At 34.5% G+C, this 20,770-nt stretch overlaps 1 protein-coding gene across 11 annotated transcripts in view; it reads right to left on the bottom strand.

The window, feature by feature from the left end:
- Window positions 1-20,770, bottom strand: part of Disp1 (dispatched RND transporter family member 1) — a 207,080-nt gene that overhangs the window by 49,502 nt on the left and 136,808 nt on the right. For 4 of the 11 annotated variants that reach the window (XM_058571672.1, XM_046418962.2, XM_046418964.2 and 1 more), the window contains one exon: window positions 673-1,211. In XM_058571672.1, coding sequence (XP_058427655.1) covers window positions 673-1,181 — 509 coding nt within the window. In that variant the 5' untranslated portion in view covers window positions 1,182-1,211. Of the gene's footprint in view, window positions 1-672; window positions 1,212-14,482; window positions 15,702-20,770 lie in introns of those variants that run through there. The other 7 variants (XM_046418952.2, XM_058571680.1, XM_046418957.2 and 4 more) reach the window with 5 other exon arrangements.

Below are 20,770 nucleotides of genomic sequence, written 5' to 3'. Positions count from 1 at the left end.
ATTTATCACTTAATCTCTTTCTGTATATGACTCTTTAGTTATAAGAGAATTTGCTACATGCAACAAGCGGATTACTACTCACTAAGAAAAAGAAAAATTAATACACACAGAAATAGATCAATTTCAAAAACTTTATGCTGAGCAAAAATTGCCCAAAACAAAAGAATAAATGCTGCATATGACTTTGTATGAAGTTCTAGGAGCTGACAAAACAAATCAGTGGTAACAGAACTCAGAGCAGAGATGATGTCTGGGGCAGGGAATGACTGAGAGAGGGACAGAAATATGCTAGCTACACCAGGCTAAGATATGGATTATACTAGTGTACACATTTGCTGAAACTGATCAAACTGCATATTTAAAGATCTGTGCATTTCTCTGTGTGAACTGTTAACAATAAAACATCTTACTGAACTTTGTAACTCAGGTATAGCCAGGTTGTAGACATGGAAAAAGGAAGGAAGAATTTAATGGACCAAGAAGCCAATGGATAAGATATATTATTTCATTTGCATTTTAGTAGGCTTCACACAATCCATAAAATAAGCATTATTATTAGTTTTGTTTCCCAACACATTTTCCTCTCCTCCTTTTGGGGAAATAAATATAAGCAGTCACATCCAGATGGAATCAGTTGAATGCTAAAGGCAAGCAAAACTTTCAAAGACTCACCTGATGTTGGCTATGTGCTGCTGCACAGGCTGATGCTGAAAATGGTCAGGCCACGGATGATGCAGGCAGAAGGATGGCGAGGGCTGAAGACAGCACGCGGCCTGATACACAGGTGAATGGTTTGGACACAGAGATGCAGAATACTCTGAGTGTGGCTGCATGCAACAGGAGGCCAAAGCAGAGGGTGCTGCAGGGCCAGCCTCGGGATGGCACTCTTGGTGACTGTTATGGCTGGTCAAAGGGTGATGATATGGGCAAGGATGGCAGCATTGGGATAACATCTGAGGTGTTCTTTGGTTGTCTAAAGGCAGAAAGGATGATTTAACTGTGCCATTAAGTTGCAGGCATCCATTTGGACTCACTTTTGTTCTTGCTGCTTCTTTGGGTGTGAGCTGCTGGGCTGCATGGTCTCCATCGCAGGGGGTGAAGGGACCAGGATTGGTAGCACTGGTTGTGATGCTGCCATTGCTCAGAACCACAAAATCGTTGTTTCCATTGCTCATAGCCATGCTCTGATTTCTTGACCCTATGAAAGAAAACTATAGAAAATCATCTAGTTATAAGCAGGTCAGCAAATACATAAAAAAGAAAAGAAAGATATCTAAAAAGAGCTTTTTGAACACAAGGGTTTTTGCAGTAAGTTGTTCCACCATGGTAGAAACCCAGCAGCATCTGCAATGGAACCAGCCAACACTCAGGCACTGTTCTTTCCTCCAGATACTGGTGCATTTTAAGAACACTCTCCATGTGGCTGTATAACCAATGTGATACTGCAATCTGTACACGTGGAAAAATAAGAATTCATACCCCATTTGAATCAAATGTATGATATGTCATTGTGATGTTTTGAGCAACTAATAAAAAAAATTAGAAAAAAAGAACACTCTCCTATCCCCACCTATCTGCCACCTCACCTCTCCCCCCAGTGCCTTTCTTCTCTTCTCATTTTAGACATGCAAGAATGTGTTAAGAATTAGAATATTTAGACTAACTCACAATAAAGGGGAGTGTAAAAATAGAAGTACTTTGGATTAGGAAAAGGAAAATGAAGGGAAGGGACGGTGAATGGGGATAGGAAAGATAGTAGAATGAATTGGACATAACTTTCCTATGTTCACATATAAATACACAACCAACGTAATTCCACATCATGTACAACCAGAAGAATAAGAAGTTGTACTCTTATTCATTAATATGACATATTATACATATACATATTGTATATGTATAATATGTCAAAATACATTCTACTGTCATGTATAACTAAAAATAACAAATAAAAAAAGATTATGCATTCAGGTCACAAGATTAAAAAAAAAAGAAATTAGAATATTTAGGGATGCTTAGGTGTTCTGACTGAAGAGTGATGGGCAAAATGAAGGACCTGAAGGCATCAGTTGAACAGGTTAAAACAATGTGAATAATCTTCAAATGTTTTATGCTTTAGAAAAGCCCCAAAACCATAAGACTTTTCTTCCAAATTACTTAAGTCAAAGAATAAGAATAAACAAAAGAAAATGAAAATTAGCTAAGAATTCTTACAATCAAAATACAAGATGCACAAGTTTTCTCCTTCTTTTTCCATCAATGACTATAATGCTAAAAATTTAACCATATTACATAGTTGTCCATAAATGTATTAATATGTTTTCTTATACATAATAGGTAACATTGCTCATACATGAGAAAAATGATACTGAGGTAGGATAGAAGAAATAAAAAGATAGGTAGAATGGAGACAAAAGGAAGAACAAGGAAGTGTAATTTTAAACTGAAGTTTCACATGCCTTTCCAGGCCTGTTACTCCCCAAATTAGTTCTTCTCCCAGGCCTGTCACTCCCACATTTCTGGGAAATACATAAATCATAGAGTTACCATAAATTCATTCACTTCCAAAAATCACTCAGTGTAATCAAAATTCACCCATGCAATAAATAGATTAAACAAAGAGACATATGATATTTTAAGAAACCTATAATCTAGGGTACTTTCCAGTTATCTACTGATCAGATAATGGAGACCATACCAACCTAAGGAGCCTGGACATGACCAGACCGACCTAAACCATCCTGTGTTCACCAGACTGATGTCATCCTCACAAACCTTCCCATTCCCATCCCTCACCAAGTTTCATTTTAAAAAAAGAATCTCAGACCCCAAGAGCATCTCTCACTCTGGAGATGGGCCACATTTTCCCTCAAACATGTATTCTTTGTTTTCCTAAATAAATCTCTGTGCCTCTAACTAATGTCCTTTAATTCATTTTTGTGATGTTTGTCCAGGACCCAACTCATTCTGAGTTGAGGTTTCCCTCTCCAGGACTCCTTTAGTTTCTTCTGTGACAATACTACTGTAAGATCTGCCTCAGATGAAAGTTTTTTCCTTACATTTTTTTTTCCTTTCACCAAAGGCTTCAGGCATTCAATATAAAGGAAAACCCTTACATGTTCAAATTACTAGTAGGATGCTTGTCTAGTCAACAAACAAGGACAAAAACAGACAAACTCCTTCTTCTCTGCTAGTTCACCCCACCTCCTCTAAGAAACATAAAAACAAAATCTGCAAATTCACAGTAAGAAAAACAGGTCATTAAATGCCACTGGTCTACTTAACCTATACATGAAAGCCAACAAGAAAAAAAGAAAACCATACTTTGGTTCACGAACCCTTTGGGCACGGTACTTTGGGTACATACTTTGGGCTCACTAACCTTTGGCTCACTACTTCTAAGCAGACAAAACAGATTTTGAAGAAATCTTTCTCCAGTCTCTCCACACCTCTGATAAGAAACACAGGGGCTGGTATTGTGGCTCAGTGGTAGAGTGCTCGCCTAGTGCATGCAAGGCCCTGGGTTCGATCCTCAGTACCACATTAAAAAAAAAAAAAGGTATTGTGTCCACCTACAACTAAAAAATAAATATTAAAAACAAATAAACACAGATAGCCAATTTTGGTCTAAATACATGGCAACCAAACCAAAAAACCTATGAAGAGGAGTCTAATGCACATTTTTACCTACTGTGTCAACTACTCAACTAGAGTATTTTGGAGCAGAGTATACGAGAAGAATACAAAAAACTTTAAATACTGGCACCCAGGAGGTATCATTGTATTGGGATGAGAATTTAGCATTATTAGTTTATTTACCTTTCAGATAAAACACACACACATTCAATTAAATAAGCATCACATAATAAAAAATACAGGAATTAAGGTATGGATTAGAAATTTTCCTAAATATCATTTCAGTAGAAAGACAAAAACATTTTAAAGTATTTTTAAAAATCAATTAGTTGTTACTTACCTAATTACAATTACTTTTCCCTACCAATCCCCAAACTTCCTCTTATAATGACCACCTAGTGGAATTCTGAATTGCAGTATATAAAGTTGCTTTAACCTTCATAAAATCACTCTTGGGTACACATAACCAGTATAAAATACTCAATTAATATGTCCAACACAAAGCAAAAGTAATTAAATGAATTGTGCAACTTGCTGGAGAGAAGAGTAGGCATAGTGTCCAATAAGAACACTAATCTGGCCCAGGAGGCACAAAGTAATCATTCTTCATTCACTTTCCAAATGTGCCCCTCACTTAAGCTTCTGTTTACTGAAGAACATATCCTCCCTTTTGCTGTTAAAAGGATGAGCTACATGCTGATCCTCTGAAAACAAAACAAAACAAAACAAAGCAAAACTATATTATATATATATATATATATATATAAATTAAAGGACATTTAGAGAAGGCTGGCCTCTTTAAAAAGTTAACTGAAATTTAAAATGTTTATTTTATGATAGACAATGTAGGAAGCAATGGCTAGATGAGATCAATGAAATGATTGTCCAGAATTAGAAACTGCCATGGTACAAACACTTCACACACAGAAACTACTGAAAGCATAGTATTCTCCAGCCTCCACCTGCAACCTGTGCTCCAAAGCTGCCTCTAGACCTCAGCCAAGCTAGCCCCACTGATGGGACCTGCTGGGCTAAAAGAAAAAAAAAAATACAAAAAACTCCTGCCTTTTCTATCAGGATAGAAGGAAGAAGTACTGGTTTGCCAGTTTATTTTTCACCATCTCAGGTTGGCTAATACACCATCTCAGATCATCTATTTTTTTTTTAATTTAATTCAGTCAATCCCATTGATTCTAATCACAATTGTTGGGTGAGTTATGTTAGTAAGAAGCATCTAACAACAACAAACATCTTTAAAGTTCTAAAGGAAAAACTGGGACAGTGCTATCAACTTCTAATACCCTTAGAAGTACCTTGAAATCTCTCCTAAACTCTCCACTATTTTCACCCGTTTCTCTACCTTCTAATTAAGTCTATGCATCCCTAAGGAAAATAATTTCCCTTTTTCTTTTTAAGCAGAATCATAACTACCATTCTTTTTTAGTTTTAGTGCAAATACACATTTTGTAGTTACACAAGAGTTAAATAGATTCTTGTAGGCTAGCTGAGGGACTTAATACCATTTAAAACATTTTTTTTTCCACCATGGCAAAATGCAGATCAAGTACCAAATAACTGACTTACAAACAAACTTCTTGAGCCCAACCTATTTTATAAGTGGGATATTTCTTGTAATGAAGCAGGAACTAGTGGATAATAAAGAATAATCTGAACTCTGATTTTGGCTTGTGTTTGAAGCAAGAAACACAGCTTTCTCTGATTCAGTTTCTTTAATCATAAAATGGGAAAAACCAATATAATTTCATAAGTAAGGAAACACATTCACTCACACACACACAGATGCAAAAACAGAAAGTTAAGAAATGTCTCTGACTTATCAGTGTGTGTATTTGTGTAGGGGTTCAGTTTCAATCTGAAGTTAAGAGCTGACCCTGTGGTTCACACAGAGAAACACTTTTTTTTCTTTAGAACTGAGACAAATGAGAAAAAAATGTGGTCTAAGCTTAGGATGAACGGAACTAACAGTAAAGCAGACAAGATATAAGAAAAAAACACATAATAAAAAGAAATGGAAAAAGGAAGTCCTGAAAGAAAATGCTAATACCCTTTACTTATGTCAAACACTTGTAATAAATATTATGGTATGTGATTACAAATGCATTAATGATTGTATTTTTGGTGGAATTTTGAAATGAGTTCTGGGTCAAACAAAATGAAAAACTTTCCAAGGCAACTATGATGAAACCACCTGTTCTCCCTTGGGCCATAACACACAGGGGATGCCAAAGGAAAGCTTTATTGCGTCACTGGCTCAAGGTGGGATGGAAACCATATTTTGGTGTACTTTCTGCTGTCCATGAATATCATGTACCAATATAATTATACCCAAAGCTACTAATCTCACTCATAATCATTATTCCTTTTCAGGTAGCATTTTTATGTTGAATGATTTAGCAGTTTGGAGGCTATCTGGTCTTTGGCAAGAAGCATCTTTTATTACATTTAAAAAAATTTTTTTTGGTACTAGGGATTGAACCAAGGAGTGCCTATCCACTGAGAAACACCCCCAATCCTTTTAATTTTTTATTTTGAGACAGAGTCTCACTAAGTTGCTGAGACTGGCTTTGAACTTGCAATCCTCTTGTCTCAGCCTCCTGAGCTGCTAGGATTATAGGCATGCACCACTGCACCCTGCTTCTTTTATTTATTTGAGTTATGAGCATATAAAAAGACATGGAATGATGCTTCCTAGTTTTAAAGCCAAAATTATGCTTTAAAATGGCAACTGAAATATTCATGGCTGAGAAGAGACAGCATGGGTAGGTCTGAGTTTGAAAGTTGACTCTACAAGTCACCAACTTTGAGAACCTGGGTCAAGTTACTTAAACTGTCTCTAAGTCTTGGTTTCTTCTTAGAATTAAATTTGTTAGAAATGCCAATTGGTGTAACCTTGTAAGAGAGTGACAGGGATACTACTTATCAAAATTTAAGAAGCTTTTATCCTTTGACCCACAATTTAACTAGAGATTTATCCTTTGGATATACTTGTACAATGTGTTCGATGTATGTATGCATCAGGAGGTTGACTGTAGCATAGTAACAGTGAAAACAAGAAACAATTGAACTTATCAGCAACAGGAGACAATTTCTGCCTAACTCTAACTTATGTATTCTGCCCAATAAAAAAGTGGGTTAGATAAGGATATAATATTTGGAAGGAAGTCCAAAAAACATCATTATGTGCAAATAAAACTTAGATGTAGAACAACCTACGTGGTATGGATCCAGAGTGAGTGAGTGTGGGTGTGTGTGTGCGTGTGTGTGTGTGTGTGTGTGTGTGTGTAGAGTCACCAGAGTTCATGTGATTAGAATTACATCCTACATTTGTCTGGAACTCAAAAAGTATGAACCTATAATATATACAAAATCATCATACTTCAAAGACAAAAAAGAGCATGTCATTAAAATGTTATAAAATGATAACGGGATCTGCTTGTATTTGTAAATTTTATTCATGAACATAGATATACTACATATGGTAATAAAATATAATTATAATTTATCCAAAGAATGCAATCAGACTATTTAGGTAGCTCCCAGAATACAAATCATCTAAATCCCATTTAAAAAAAAATAACTCACATCAGCTACTTGGAACTGAAAATCAGAACTGCTAGCCTGGCCAGAAAACTGCTAAGTTAAAATCTAAATGTACCGCTGAAGAGAATACGCAGACCTGTTCCAATTACCACAGTAACCACTTAGCAAAGCCATCACTATCCTTAACAAACATAGGGCCTACATAGCCTGAAGGAACAACATCTTCCTCCCCATCAACAGCTACAATAGTACACCTCTTTGGTAGTGCCAAAGCACTTTCACACACATGATCTCACTTGAGTTGATCCTCTTAATAGCCCTCAGAAAAACAGATGTGGCAGGCATTGCCACTTCATTTTGCAAAAGAGAACTTGACACGGAGACTCTAAGTAAGGTGCCCAAAGTTACACTGATAGCATATGGTGAGGCCAGGAATCCTGATGCCAAGGCTGAGAGTTTTCTGTTAAGCTACTTTTGGTAAGCTCAGATGATGTATTTTACAGTAATACTTTGCTTCACCAGATTCATAGCAATACATTTAAGAATAAAAGGCAAGAATGGGTCACCAAGAAGACTCTATGCTATATAGCCAACAATTTTTTCCAGAAGAAAGCTACATATAACAGTGTTTCACTAGATGAAAATACAAAGCACTAACCCAGGAATTCCAAACATAAAGTTAACCTGGGAATTAAGATAAAAGCAGATTCTGATGCTTCCACCTGGAGTAGGAACACAAGCCTCCAACAACATGCCTGTGCTGTTGTCCCTGGCACACACTTTTCATATCAAAGCAAAACAACAAACTAGGTGGGGAGGCTACAAAAGAATTGGGCCTAACTAGTGACAAGATAATGCATAATTAAAGTAGCAAGAACAAAACAAGTAGAGAAATAATAACAGTTGCCGAGAGATAAAGGTCAATTTTTCTAATTAGGGCAGAGAAAAGTAACAACCTTTAACAGAACTTCTAATTGATAATCAAATTTATTTTCGATTTATCTCATGATTCCCACACTGGTTTGTGCATGAAAATTAGAGTTGATAGAATTTTAATCTTTAGTGTAATCAATGTAAACGGACTGAAGCACTTTGCCCAGGTAACTGGGTGAGACACATTTTGTTTCTTCTTACATGGTATTAAATATAAGAAGATGGGTATACAAAAGGGGTATAAAGGCAATTTGGGAAGTACCTATCACTATTTACCAATTCTGTTTTTATCTGAAAGGGTTCCTCTAAAACTGCTTGATGTTTATCCCAAAATGATGGTCCCACTTCCGATCACCAGAACCCTATTAAATTTAGGGCTATAACTAGTGAAATAGTTTCTCTAAATGACAAGAAAAACTGACAAAGGCATATACATTAGGCATTTTCTGCAATGGGGCTATTAAAGCTGGATGACAGAAGGACATCAGCCAGGTTTTGTCTCTAGGAATATTTTCTCCCACAAAATGCTATTAAAAATGTTTTCTATCATCTCACTATGTCAAGCACTTTCCTCTCAATCCCTCTCTGAAGATCCCATTGAACCCATTACAGAGAAGACTGAGGGTCAAAAATATTAAAGTAATTTATCCAAATCACGTGATTGGGATTCAATCCCAGGCCGGCTTTACTTTTCTAAAGGTAAGCTTTTCCACTACCTCAAGATGGTATTACCTCAGGGTAAAGCCAAGTTCAACTGGTGTTTATAGGATCACTAGAGACTACTGATATAAAACTCTGCCTGAGGCCCATGTGAAAAATAGCCTCTGAATTCAGTATTTCCCAGGATAGTTTTAAAAAGTTACAATTCCACAGTCAAGAGTATCAGAGACATCTTTCATTAATTTAAGGAGGTGCTACTCATCCATGTATTGTTATGCAAACTTGACAAAGCAAGGCAATGGATTGATCACTGTTGTCATGAAGTATCTGAACTTTTCAAAATAATATAATCTACAGACCTGACAGAAAAATATTTATCTTTAATCAAAGAAACAGGATGGTTTTAAGTAGGGAAATATAATCTTCTTCCCTTCTGAGACAAATTAAATTTTATTTTTCTTTGAGTTCATGAACTTTTTACCATTAAATTCTCTTTCAGTAAGAACACTCATAAATATCTTTACCTAATCATTTATAAACATTTTGTACATTGAAAAGAACTATTCAAAAATAAAATATTATACTATTATCCCCCATAAGCATAAGTTGCAACAAATTAGAGGCCACTTTCCAAAGAAAGAACATTATGATTTTGGAGATCCAAACCACTAACCCTACATTTCTTAAGAATACAAGTATGCTTTTCCCCACACCAAGCTCTAGGAATTCTGAAAGTGAAGGATCCTAATTCTTTATAATCAGATAGTCTCAATTTGTAATAACAAGCACCACCTTTGAAAATTAAATATACTTTTCTATAATTTTGAAAAATATGATTATATACATGGTATATATATATATTTATATATATTTTTATATATCATATATATAAAATGATAAAGGCATCAAAGAGAATAAACTGCAAATGTTACATGTTTCACTTTTTATGAAAAAAAAAACTGTTCCTGGAATTTACAAACAGCTTAATGATACAGAAGAAAAATTAAATTGCTAGTCAAAATCTCTAACCCATATTTCAACAAAAGTTATAAAAGTAAAATAACCTTAGAAAGATATTATAACACATGTAGAATAGCAAATATGAAAACATTGAATTAGTTGGGTTATCAAAGCAGAAATTTATACATGTGCTAAATATAAAGAATTTTAGGGCTATAGAAATATCAATTTCATGTTTCTGTTTGTTTTATGTCTAATGTACTTTTTTCTACTAGTTCCCTGTGGGAAGTTACATATAGGTCTAATAGAAAGTCTGTCTTTTCCAATCTGGAATAAATGATGTCAATAAAATATATATTTAGCATAAACACTTAACTTCCTAAATAGGTATTTCAAGAGCACTGCAATTAGAGCAATTCTCAGAGATTCCTTTCCCAAGTTCATCTACAGAAATTATCATTCAATTCTCCCCACACTAGTGTTGTATCCATAAGCATCAATGAGAGGGGTGGGGAATATCTGAGTTTGTATTTCAGATGAATTTAAATTCTATTTAGCTGCATTAATTATTTTTGAATCCAATGTCTGGAGAATGATACCAATTTGTATAACCAAGAATACATAAAGTAAAACTAAAGCTGTCTATACTCAGAAATGTCAAACTATGGTCATTTAAAAAATTCTAGAAAAATTACTTATAGAAGAATTCTATAAGTAATCATCTACTCAAGAACCAACCAAGAAATTTATCTAGAACCTGCTACTAGTCTTTAAGGGAATGTAATAAATACAACAAATATTCACAAAATCTCAGATTTATTACATCAGTCTCAACCCTAGCTGCACATTAGAATCACTTTGGATGTAGATTATATATCTTTACATATATATTTTATGTATTATATACAATATTATATTCTATATTGTGATATGTATTATATAAAATTATAGTTTTATAATGTATAAAAATATACATATGTATATTAAGTTTTACAGACACAGGGCCCTAGCCAGATGTTCTTACTTAATTCATATTGTAGTGATTTGGACATAAGTATTTTTTAAGAATTTTTCTGAGTTTAACTAATTTCATTAAACAGATCCCTAGATGACTCTAATATGCAGCCAAGGCTGAGAATCACTGATTTATACTTTATATAAATTAATCCTCATCAATTTATAACTCACTCAAAATAGTCAGCATTCAGACAATATTGCTTGAAATGCAAAATACTGCTGCCTATTTTAAAAACTTTGGATTTGGTATTCCATGTTACATGTGGTTTATAGTACTGAAGCTATCTCCAGTTGTTTTCTTGGTTAACCTACTTCTTATGTTGGAAGGGTAAGGGCAAGGATGTAGTAAGGGAAAAGGCTTCGTAAGCAAGATAGCTGTGCAGAATTCACATGGAATAATGTGACATAAGCTGCCACATAACCTCAATTTCTTGCAGATCTTTCCAATGTTTAGGAAATAGTTAATTTGATTAATGAGTTTGTTTATCACTCAAGCAAAAGTATGTCCCTAACCTCTGGTCAGTTTTTAAAATGAAGCCTCAAGCTCCTCTAATAGAAGAGCACACTCCCTCAAGTTTCATGTCAGGAAGCGGGAAAAAGATTTCTGGTTACATTTTAAACTTTTAATACTAAGGTAAGACAGTCTTCAGATGACAAGTCTATTCTCTAGCTTCACATCCCTGACAAAGAAGAATTCCAAGATGTTTTGGTAGTTAACAAGACCATCAAGATGTCAATCTGTCTTTAGGTCATAAGATTTCATCTCAATCCAGTTTACCCTTACTAAAATCACAAAACGGGCAGTTTTACAAGTGAGCAATTTATCTGTATCACTATATACCTCTCTTCCCGGTAGAAAAAGGATCATATTTCTGAGCTTAACTAATTTTGTGAAACAGATCACAAGCATATCTAAAGACACCATGATGTTTAATACTTCACACATCTAAAAACCTCAAAATTTAGCAGCTCAAAGGAAAAAACCATCACTGAGGTAAATCAAACCAAGAACATTTTCCTCCCACATATTGTGAAGATAAAGAATGTGAGAGAATTTCAAAAATGTCTTTCATAAAGCCCAAAACTGAGATCAATCACAAAAAAGCTCTTAAAAGTTGTTTGATTTAGATGGTAATGTGTTTTGTTTTAATACTACACTTAGAATTATCTAAACTTTTCCCACAAATGTTAAGTATCTGATACCAGGCCTCACTCCCTGCTGTTTTGTGAAGTTTGAGAAGTAGCAAATCAAATCTCCTAGAGCAGCTTCCCGAATGGGTTCTTCCCTGCAGAGTCCAGCAAATAATGTCTCAAGGGTATCCTTTAGTCTACAGAGCAACTTAGGCAACATCACTTAAGGTATTCGCATGAAACACAACTAAAAACATCCTTTTATTTGAAGGACTCGGATTTGTTTTAAGCTTAGAAAAACATCAAATTTGTCAAGATTTGTTTCTTACTTGAATTGAACCAATAAATTAACTTTTTAGTAAAAGCCTGGATGCATTTTCACAAATCTTTTCCTATCCCTTACTTAAATAATCACTACAAATGTCTGTGAATTGTGCTGTATGCTTTCTTGGATGTTTCAGATGAATTATAATTGCATGAACTGTTGATATGGGATTCTTGTTTGCTTACAAAGGTAATTAAGTCATACTTTTCAGTTAAGTAGGTAAACATTTAGCAATCTCATAAGAAGCACCTACTATGTTTCTTGTGAATAGTTTTCTTAATATCTAAATGTGAGTCTATATAACAGTGATTAAAATAAGAGAACGATGGAGAGAACAAAGAGCCACTCTATTCACCAAGGGTAGCTTTTTTAGCCTTCAGTTGCTTTGTTTTATATGTACATTTTTTTCTTTGCTTATTTGTTTTTTGGTGGTTCCCCCCCCCCCCCACCAAAAGCTGATAGGCTAAACTGTTCATGTGTCTTGATCCTAAACAATTCAGTTTTATTTCATGTTAGGATATGATCAGGAACTACATTTAAAAAAAATTTGGAAAATGTTCTTATCTTCTGTAGGTGAAGGTTGTCCATCACATCATCCACAATATAAAGAATCATGCAGTGAGAATGCTCAGATCCAATCCCAGAACTCAAAGCAGTTAGGTGGAAGGTAAAGAACTGGGGCATAGTAATAAACACTGAAAGGAGATTTCCCAAGAGTTGCTCAATTGGTTCAATATAAGTGACAAACACAGGTGGGATTAAAGCTAAATGTTGGATGAATCAATTTCATAAGACAAATTATCTTTTAGACTGAGGCAAGGTTAACATATATTTTCTAAACTGCTTTGTAGGTCAATCAGTTCAGATATTTAAACATAGTTTTCATAATCAATGCAAATAATTCATGTTCACAACTCTGAAATTCAGGTCTATGATGTAAGTTATATGAAGCGTGGAAGATACATAAAAATATTCTGCCCTTATTTTTCTATATTAAAGCAAAAAGTTCCATATGAAGTATAATCCATAAAATATTACAAGATTCAATATTTTGGCAATGAAAACATTCTAGGATAGTCTACCAGAGATGCGAAAACTAAAAACTAAAAAATATCATGCAAAAGACTGTTTTTAACATTTTAAAAGGCAGAAGTATGTCAGGAGACACTTGAACCATGGGAAATAGTAAACCTCTGCCCACTAGTGTAACATTCATTAGTTTAGAGCTTATTTACCTAGTTTAGTCATTTCCCAGCCATCAAAGAGCCCTGGAGTCTTCTTAATTATAAATACTATGATGTACAATAATCCTCTTATGGGCAAAAAGAGCATAGTTCATTCTTCTTTCAACAGGAACATTTACTTGTTAAATTTTTAGCAAATTGTAAAGCATGGTCATTATTTCTCGTTATTAGGAAAGGCATTTCTGGTTAATCAGTAATCAGGATGAAATACTTTGATTTTCAGTGAATTTTTCTGTTTACGTTTTTAAATTCACATTTCACAAGCAAATATAAAACATTTTGCAAGTTGAAGTCCTTTAAATTGTTCTACCAGTAACATATAAATGTATCCATTCTCATTTTAAACAAAAGTCAATATAGCAACTACATTCCAACTTGCAGTGTAAGTGGTAAATCCAATCATGATGTGGCTATTATCAAGTAAAATGCATGCAATGCAAGAAACATTTAATCAACTCAAATACAGCATGAGGGTGTGCACCAAGCTGTGTTTGAAATGAACACTGATAAGAATTAAACCTGCTGTTGAAACTTAGCTCCCAAGTAAGTAGGTATCTTCACCAAACTTCTCTCTTTATAGGTTGGAAGATACTAAATTGCTACTTTCTTAAAATATTCAATTCACAAAGTGATTAAAGCTATTTTTTTTCTATCAACTGGTCATCATAGAAACATATATTTGCAAAATTTTCTGATTTAGATTGTGGTTATTAAACAAGAATCTCAAAATATGAAACACATAGTACTTGAAATCTTAGGTTTACTTCCAACTTTCTAAAGCAAGCACCACATTTTAATAAACTTAAGAAATAGCTGACCTTATCTTACTGTGCTAGACTATAAATTCAGATAAACTTCGAAAGATTTTAATGCATTAAAATGACGTTCAAACTTTACATTGATAAAACAGTGAGCTGGAATTTTAAATACAACCCTCGAAACTAAGTTCAGTTTTAAAATAAATTCTTCCAAAATAACAAATGCACACACACTGAAGCAAGAATAAATATACTACCTTTCTGCTACAAGAGGAAACTTCTCTGGCTCCGTTTGGTCTGCAAATGACTGCAGTAGCCACAGCTGTAACTGGCTGCAGGAATAGAGCACAACAGAAAGCGAGGAGTTGGCAGGAGCAGCTCCATGGAGCGGCGGGACAGACTGAATGACAGCACATGCAGATTGCTTTGAATTAGGCATGTTAGGGGCTGGAACTTTTGGTGTTGGCTAGCCTATAGGACAGGAGAGTTTTTCTTCTACTTAACCCCTCGGGGCAAGGTCTTAATAATGGTAACAGCTGGCATACAGAGGGACTTGATCTGAGCACAAGGTCAGCAAGCCAGGATATGAAGGTGACATGTAATTTCTAGCCTTTTCCTGCTTCTACAGGGAAATAGCACCAAGGACTGTTTTTAGTTATAACTTCCTTTGATCTTTTGGATTTAAAGTTACTTAGTAGATTAAAGCCACATTAGCTGATATTATTTGCTTGCTTAGACTAACTTAAGTGTTACAGATTCAGTTTTCTGACACATAGGGCTACTACATTTAAACTAACACAAATAAACACCAATCCGTGTTTATTTCCAAGTTCCGGGGATTCTTGTGTTCTTTCACAAATGGCTCTTGAGACTCTGCTTTTGGGATAGAAAGTTCATAGTTTTAAAAGAAGAACCAGAGTGTTCTTTTTTAAAGAGGAAAGTATTAGTCGAAGCAGTTATAAGTGTTTTTCCTCAATTATCCTAAACAAAAACAGCAGTTTGTTAAATGGATCCAACACACTTTTTATAAATGGATGGTCCTGATGATGCCAGTATTTAAGATTCTATAATCACAACATAAAAACCTCATAAATACCTACAAACAAATGCTTTACAAGAGGCATCCCTTAGCAAGTAAGTGATAATTTATTAAAACCATGAAATCCAACTTTTCATGACTTTTTTCCCTTTTCCCCTGTGGTACTGGGATTAAACCCAGGGTTTCTAGTATGCAAAGCAAGTTCTCTTAACACTGAGCTACATCGCCATTTTTTTTTTTTAAGTTTTATTTTTGAAACAAGGTCAGGCTGGCCTCAAATTTGTGATTCTCTTGCTTCAGCCTCCTGAATAGCAGTGATTATAGGTTTGTGCCATCACACCACACCAAACTTCTTCATGACTTTAATAATAAAATGTGTGAACAATTCTCTTAGCACTGACTAGTTAATTATATAAAGACTGCGCTTTCAAAAACGTCAAAAGCACAAAGGAAAATGAGATAAAATAAAACTTCATCAAAATAAACATTTATATCAAAAAACATTACCAAAAAAGTGGGAAAAAATCACAGAATGGGAGAAAATATTTTCAAATCATATATTTAAGTATCTAATATCCAGAATATGTTTTTAAAAATCTTCCTACAACTCAACACTAAATCTAATTTAAGAGAGAAATTTTTGAACAGGCATTTCTCCAAAGGTATGCAAGTGACAAATAGGCCTATGAAAAGATGCTCAACATCCTGAGTGATTTAAGAAAACACAAATCAAAATCACAATGAGTTACCAATTCACACCCCTAAGTATGGCCATAATGAAGTAAAAACAAAAACAAAATAAAAAAAAAAGTACTGTCAAGGATATAGAGAAACTGGAGCCCTTATACGCTGCTGGTGCTAATGTAAAATGCTATGTAGCCACTGTGAAAAACTCAAAAATTTATTTAGTGCTCACCTAGCATGTGCAAGGGTTCTATCCTCAGCACTACATAAAAATAAATAAATAAAATAAGAGTATAAAAAAATTTAACACAGAATTAGCATATACCTTGCAATTCTACTACTAGGTACGGTTGATCCTCACTATTTGCAGATTTCATTTTTGCAAATTTGCCCTATAATTTACTTGTAATCCTAAAATATTTGGGTTTTTTCACACTTATTTTTAAAAGATAATGTGCAGAGTAGTAAAAAATTTAAGTTGTTAGACGCTCATATTCCCATTGGAGGTCAAACAACACAACACTTTCTTGTTTGGCTCTCATATAGTAAACAAGGTCCCCTTTTCTGGTCAATTTAGCACCACACTTTTCTCACTTTTTGCATCTTTTTGTTGTTGTTGTTTTCGTAGCAGTGCTGGGGAAGGAACCCAGGGCCTCACACATTATACAAGTTTCAGCTACTGAGCTAAACCCTGAACCTCTACATTTTTTGTGCTTTTTGGTGGTGATTTCAATTGCTCTTAAATGGCCCCCAAGTATAGTGCTGAAGTGCTGCCTAGTGTTTTAGTGTTTCTAAAGGCAAGAAGGCTGTGATGTGCCTTTCAGAGGAAAATACAAAATAAACTTTGTTCAGGCATCAGTTATAGTGCTGTTAAATGTTGGGTTCAATGTTAATGAATCAACAATATTTACTAGATAGGGTGTCTTTAAACCAAATCACACAAAAGGCAATATTATATATTGATCATGTGATGAAAATATGACCAGAGGCTCACAGGAATCTAATCTTGCATTTGTCCTAGAAGAAATGATTCTGTATTAATTAATTCAGTGTTTGCAGTGACTTTGTGGATGTAACAAAGAGTGAAAATTGAGTCTACATACTCAAGAGAATTGAAAACACATGTTCATACGAAAACTTGCACATAAATGTTCACAGCAGATTTACAACAGCCACAAAGTAGAAACAACATAAATATCCATCAACTCATCAATTAATTAACAAAATTTGGTATATTTGTACAATGCAATACTTACTATTCAGCCATGAAAATGAAGCACTGATACATGTTACAAAATGGATGAACCCTAAAAATATTATCCTGAGAGCCAGAAACAAAAGGCCCTATATTGCATGATTCCATTTATATAAAATATGCAAAACACGCAAATTCATTAAGACAAAAAGTATATTAGTAGTTGCCAGAAGCTGGGGGTAGGGACAGAGGATGCAGAGTGACTGCTAATAGGTATGCAGTTTCTTTTGGACTAACGAAAATGTTCCAGAATTAGATGGTGGTGATGGTTGCATAATCTTGTGAATACACTAAAAACTGCTGAATAGAATGTACATTTTGAATTTGGGGTATGTAAATTATAGCTCAATAAAAAAAAATAAAAAGGTTTGAAGAACTAAGCATTCAACTAGTGGCTCTCAACTTGATTCATAATAATTCCCAGAAGGGCCACAGAAACACTGATTACTGAGTTCCATCACCCCAATTCTGATGCTGAAGGTGTGGGGTGAGGCTTAGGAATTTGCTTTTCTAGGAAATCCTCAGATGACACTGTACTACATTTTGAGAATGCTGTATTAAAAATCATGTCTGAGTTCCTCAAAGGTAGAAAAAGTAATTTTCATTTCTTAATCTCCTAACTATACCTAAAACAGAGCCAGTCTTAGAGAAGAAAAAAGGAGTGGGAGAGAATAAACAGGAAAATTATTTACTGGAGTAAAAATGTAATGATGTCAGTCCCTGAAATCTTAGAGTGTGGTGATTTCATGTCATACATATGCCAAATGCTATAAGATCTAAAAATCCCAAGACAATAAGGAATTAAAGAATTAAGATGAAAATGAAGGTATTTTAATGTTCTCTGTTCATCTCAACGGTACTCTGGTTGAATTTGGAAAAGCAGATATCCTGTTTAATTGTGTTTGCCCTTACAAGAAACACAAAGATTCCAGAGTTGTTGATTCCATAAATTACTAGAGGAAACTCCTTAATTAGTTAAGGTATCACAGAAAGGAAAGACCTGAACTCTCTACCTCATAAACTTGTAAATCCTTATTTACATTTTTAGCAAAGTTAACTGATTTGTGCATATAATCACTTGATTTGAAACATGAGGTCCATGTAAAAATAGACAATTTAAAGTAAACTTCTGGTATTTTTACATGGCATACATTATTACTTCATAAATAATCATGTTTATTTCTAATCACTTCAATATGTCTCTCAGTATATTAGGCAGAGTAAAAAGAAGAGTGTGAGTAAGCTTACAGGTTCTAAAATTTTCTGAAAACAATGTTATTTTTTTTCCTCCTCAGATTGTTTAACTTAGGTATATGTCTTCATTATCAGAGAGACTGAGGGTAAGGGGTAGGGAGAAGGGAATAAGAGTTGGTAGGAGAGACACATTTGGTACTTTTTAAAAAGTACAAAAACAGCTGCTGATTAACAAACTCTTTCCCAGCTGAACCTAGCCCAAAATTCAATTCCAGATTTTGTTAGGGTTATTAACATTTAGAAGTTCTGTCTGTTGTCTATTTTCTTTGTGTTAAATGTCAAAACAGTTAGGAACAAATAAATTATAATCTAAAGTAGACAGTAGATGAATGATTCAGCAAGATTTTCTTCTTTCAGTAGGGTTAAGTCAATAGTTCAGTTATTTGGAAGTATGAGTTCAGAAAAACCAATCGTAGGAAAGTTCTACAGACAATATTCTATATTGCATTTTAATGTTTCTGAGTAACATATGATTAGATATCTACCCTTGGACGCCTCAGACCGGAACATGATGATGTTCAACTCATAGCCTAGAACAGGGAATCAATGTAGACTTGCAAGTCCAATCTCAGCTCTACCACTCAACTGGCTATATAACCTAGAATTAGTCACTTATTTTAGAGGTTACATGCTCCTATCTACAAAATCCAAACACTAGAAAATATGATCTCACAGGCTCTGCATTCAGTTTTTATGAATTTGGATGTCACTACAAATATATAAAATAAATCCAAGTCTTACTTTTCAAATTTGGGTTAAGAAAAAACTACACATTCAAAGTTAAGTTAACAAATTTGGAGCAAATACCATACTGCAAATTAACTGGAACAAAACCAAAATAATCATGGTGTGCTAAAGTTCTTCCCCTGAATTTAGAAATGTGTGCATCAATCTTATATATGCCTCTCATCTGACAACTGACCATTCTTAATCTTATTGCTTCTTTCTTTTCCCATTTCCCACTGAAATTTCTACCTCCAGAATATACCACTCTTTTTTAACATTTAAAAAGTTGTTATTTTTAGTTATACATGACAGTAGAATATATTTTGACATACCAAATATACAATTCTTAAAAATGAAAACTGTATGGCCTTATTATCCCACAATCTGACACCTAAAGAATTGGCTCTTTACCCTTATCATGACCTCCAACTCCAGTCTTTATCCATGTCTTTTCTACTTTTTACTTGCTGAGTATTGATTTACTTGACCAGCACTCAAGCCTTTCAAAGATTTCCCCTAAAATTGCTCTCCCTATCTCCCCATTTATCCTCACCCTCCCAACCCCAAGAAGCAGAGTGAGGTGCACACTCTGACCTCTGGAGGGCACTCCACACTGCTACCATTCATCTCATCTGCCACAGATTCTCCACTGGAAATCCCCACAGACATTGCCAAAAATTTTTCCCCCCAAGTTCCTTACCTGAAACCTCCCAGAAAGTAATAGTATATATCTTGTGGTAAAGAAGGAAACTATCTGATCATTAGTTTCTTCAACACTACCATCTCTACCTTGAACTTTTTCTGGAACTTGTCCCTTAGTTTTCACAATGTCTGACCCTTTTTGGTAAATTAACTACTTACCCTAGGTAGATGTAACTATTCTAGATTTTTGCTACCCAAAAAGGCAGCCTCAAGCCATATATAGCTACTTAATTTTAGATTAATTCACATTAAATAAAACTAGAATTTTAGTGCCCAGTTGCAGTCAGCATTGAATTTTAGGCACTCAACAGTCACATGTGTTGCTCATGGGTATTGAACTGGACAGTGCAGACAGAGAATATTTCCATCACTGCAACTAGATTTATTGGACAGTGCAGCTCTAGACACTGACTACCATGTTCTTCTACTGTCTCATTCTCCTTCCCCAAGCCCATCTTCATCTTTTCCTGTCTGTCAACTCTTTCTTCACTTACTTACAAAAAAATGTAAAGTTTTCCTCCAGTCTAAACAACAACAACAAAAAATCTTTTCCTCAGTCTGCTAGTTCTCCGGCTACTTTTCCTTTCTTTTCACTGCGAGACAATACTCAGGCCTTGCTCCATCTCCTTACCCACCAGCTAATAAAACTCTTTCTTCAAAAATGAAATTCAAAGGTCCTTTTCCATACTCATTTTCTTTACATTTCTTCATTTCCCAATTCTGCTGGTAATACTTTTCTCCTACTCAGTTCCCATTATCTTTGTTAATCTCTATTCTATTTTCTTAGGCAGATCTTTTAGATTCTCTTGTTCTAAACTTTGTGCAATATTCAACCATCTTGTCCTTTATCCTCTCTGCTGTTCCCTGATTACATCATCACAACTT

The sequence above is a fragment of the Marmota monax genome, unplaced genomic scaffold (assembly GCF_021218885.2).
Source record: "Marmota monax isolate L192 unplaced genomic scaffold, Marmota_monax_Labrador192_F-V1.1 WCK01_AAM20220418_F8-fsc00153, whole genome shotgun sequence".
NCBI lineage: Eukaryota > Metazoa > Chordata > Mammalia > Rodentia > Sciuridae > Marmota > Marmota monax.
Note: the sequence above shows the minus strand (reverse complement) of the source record. Positions and strands in the feature narration are given on the sequence as shown.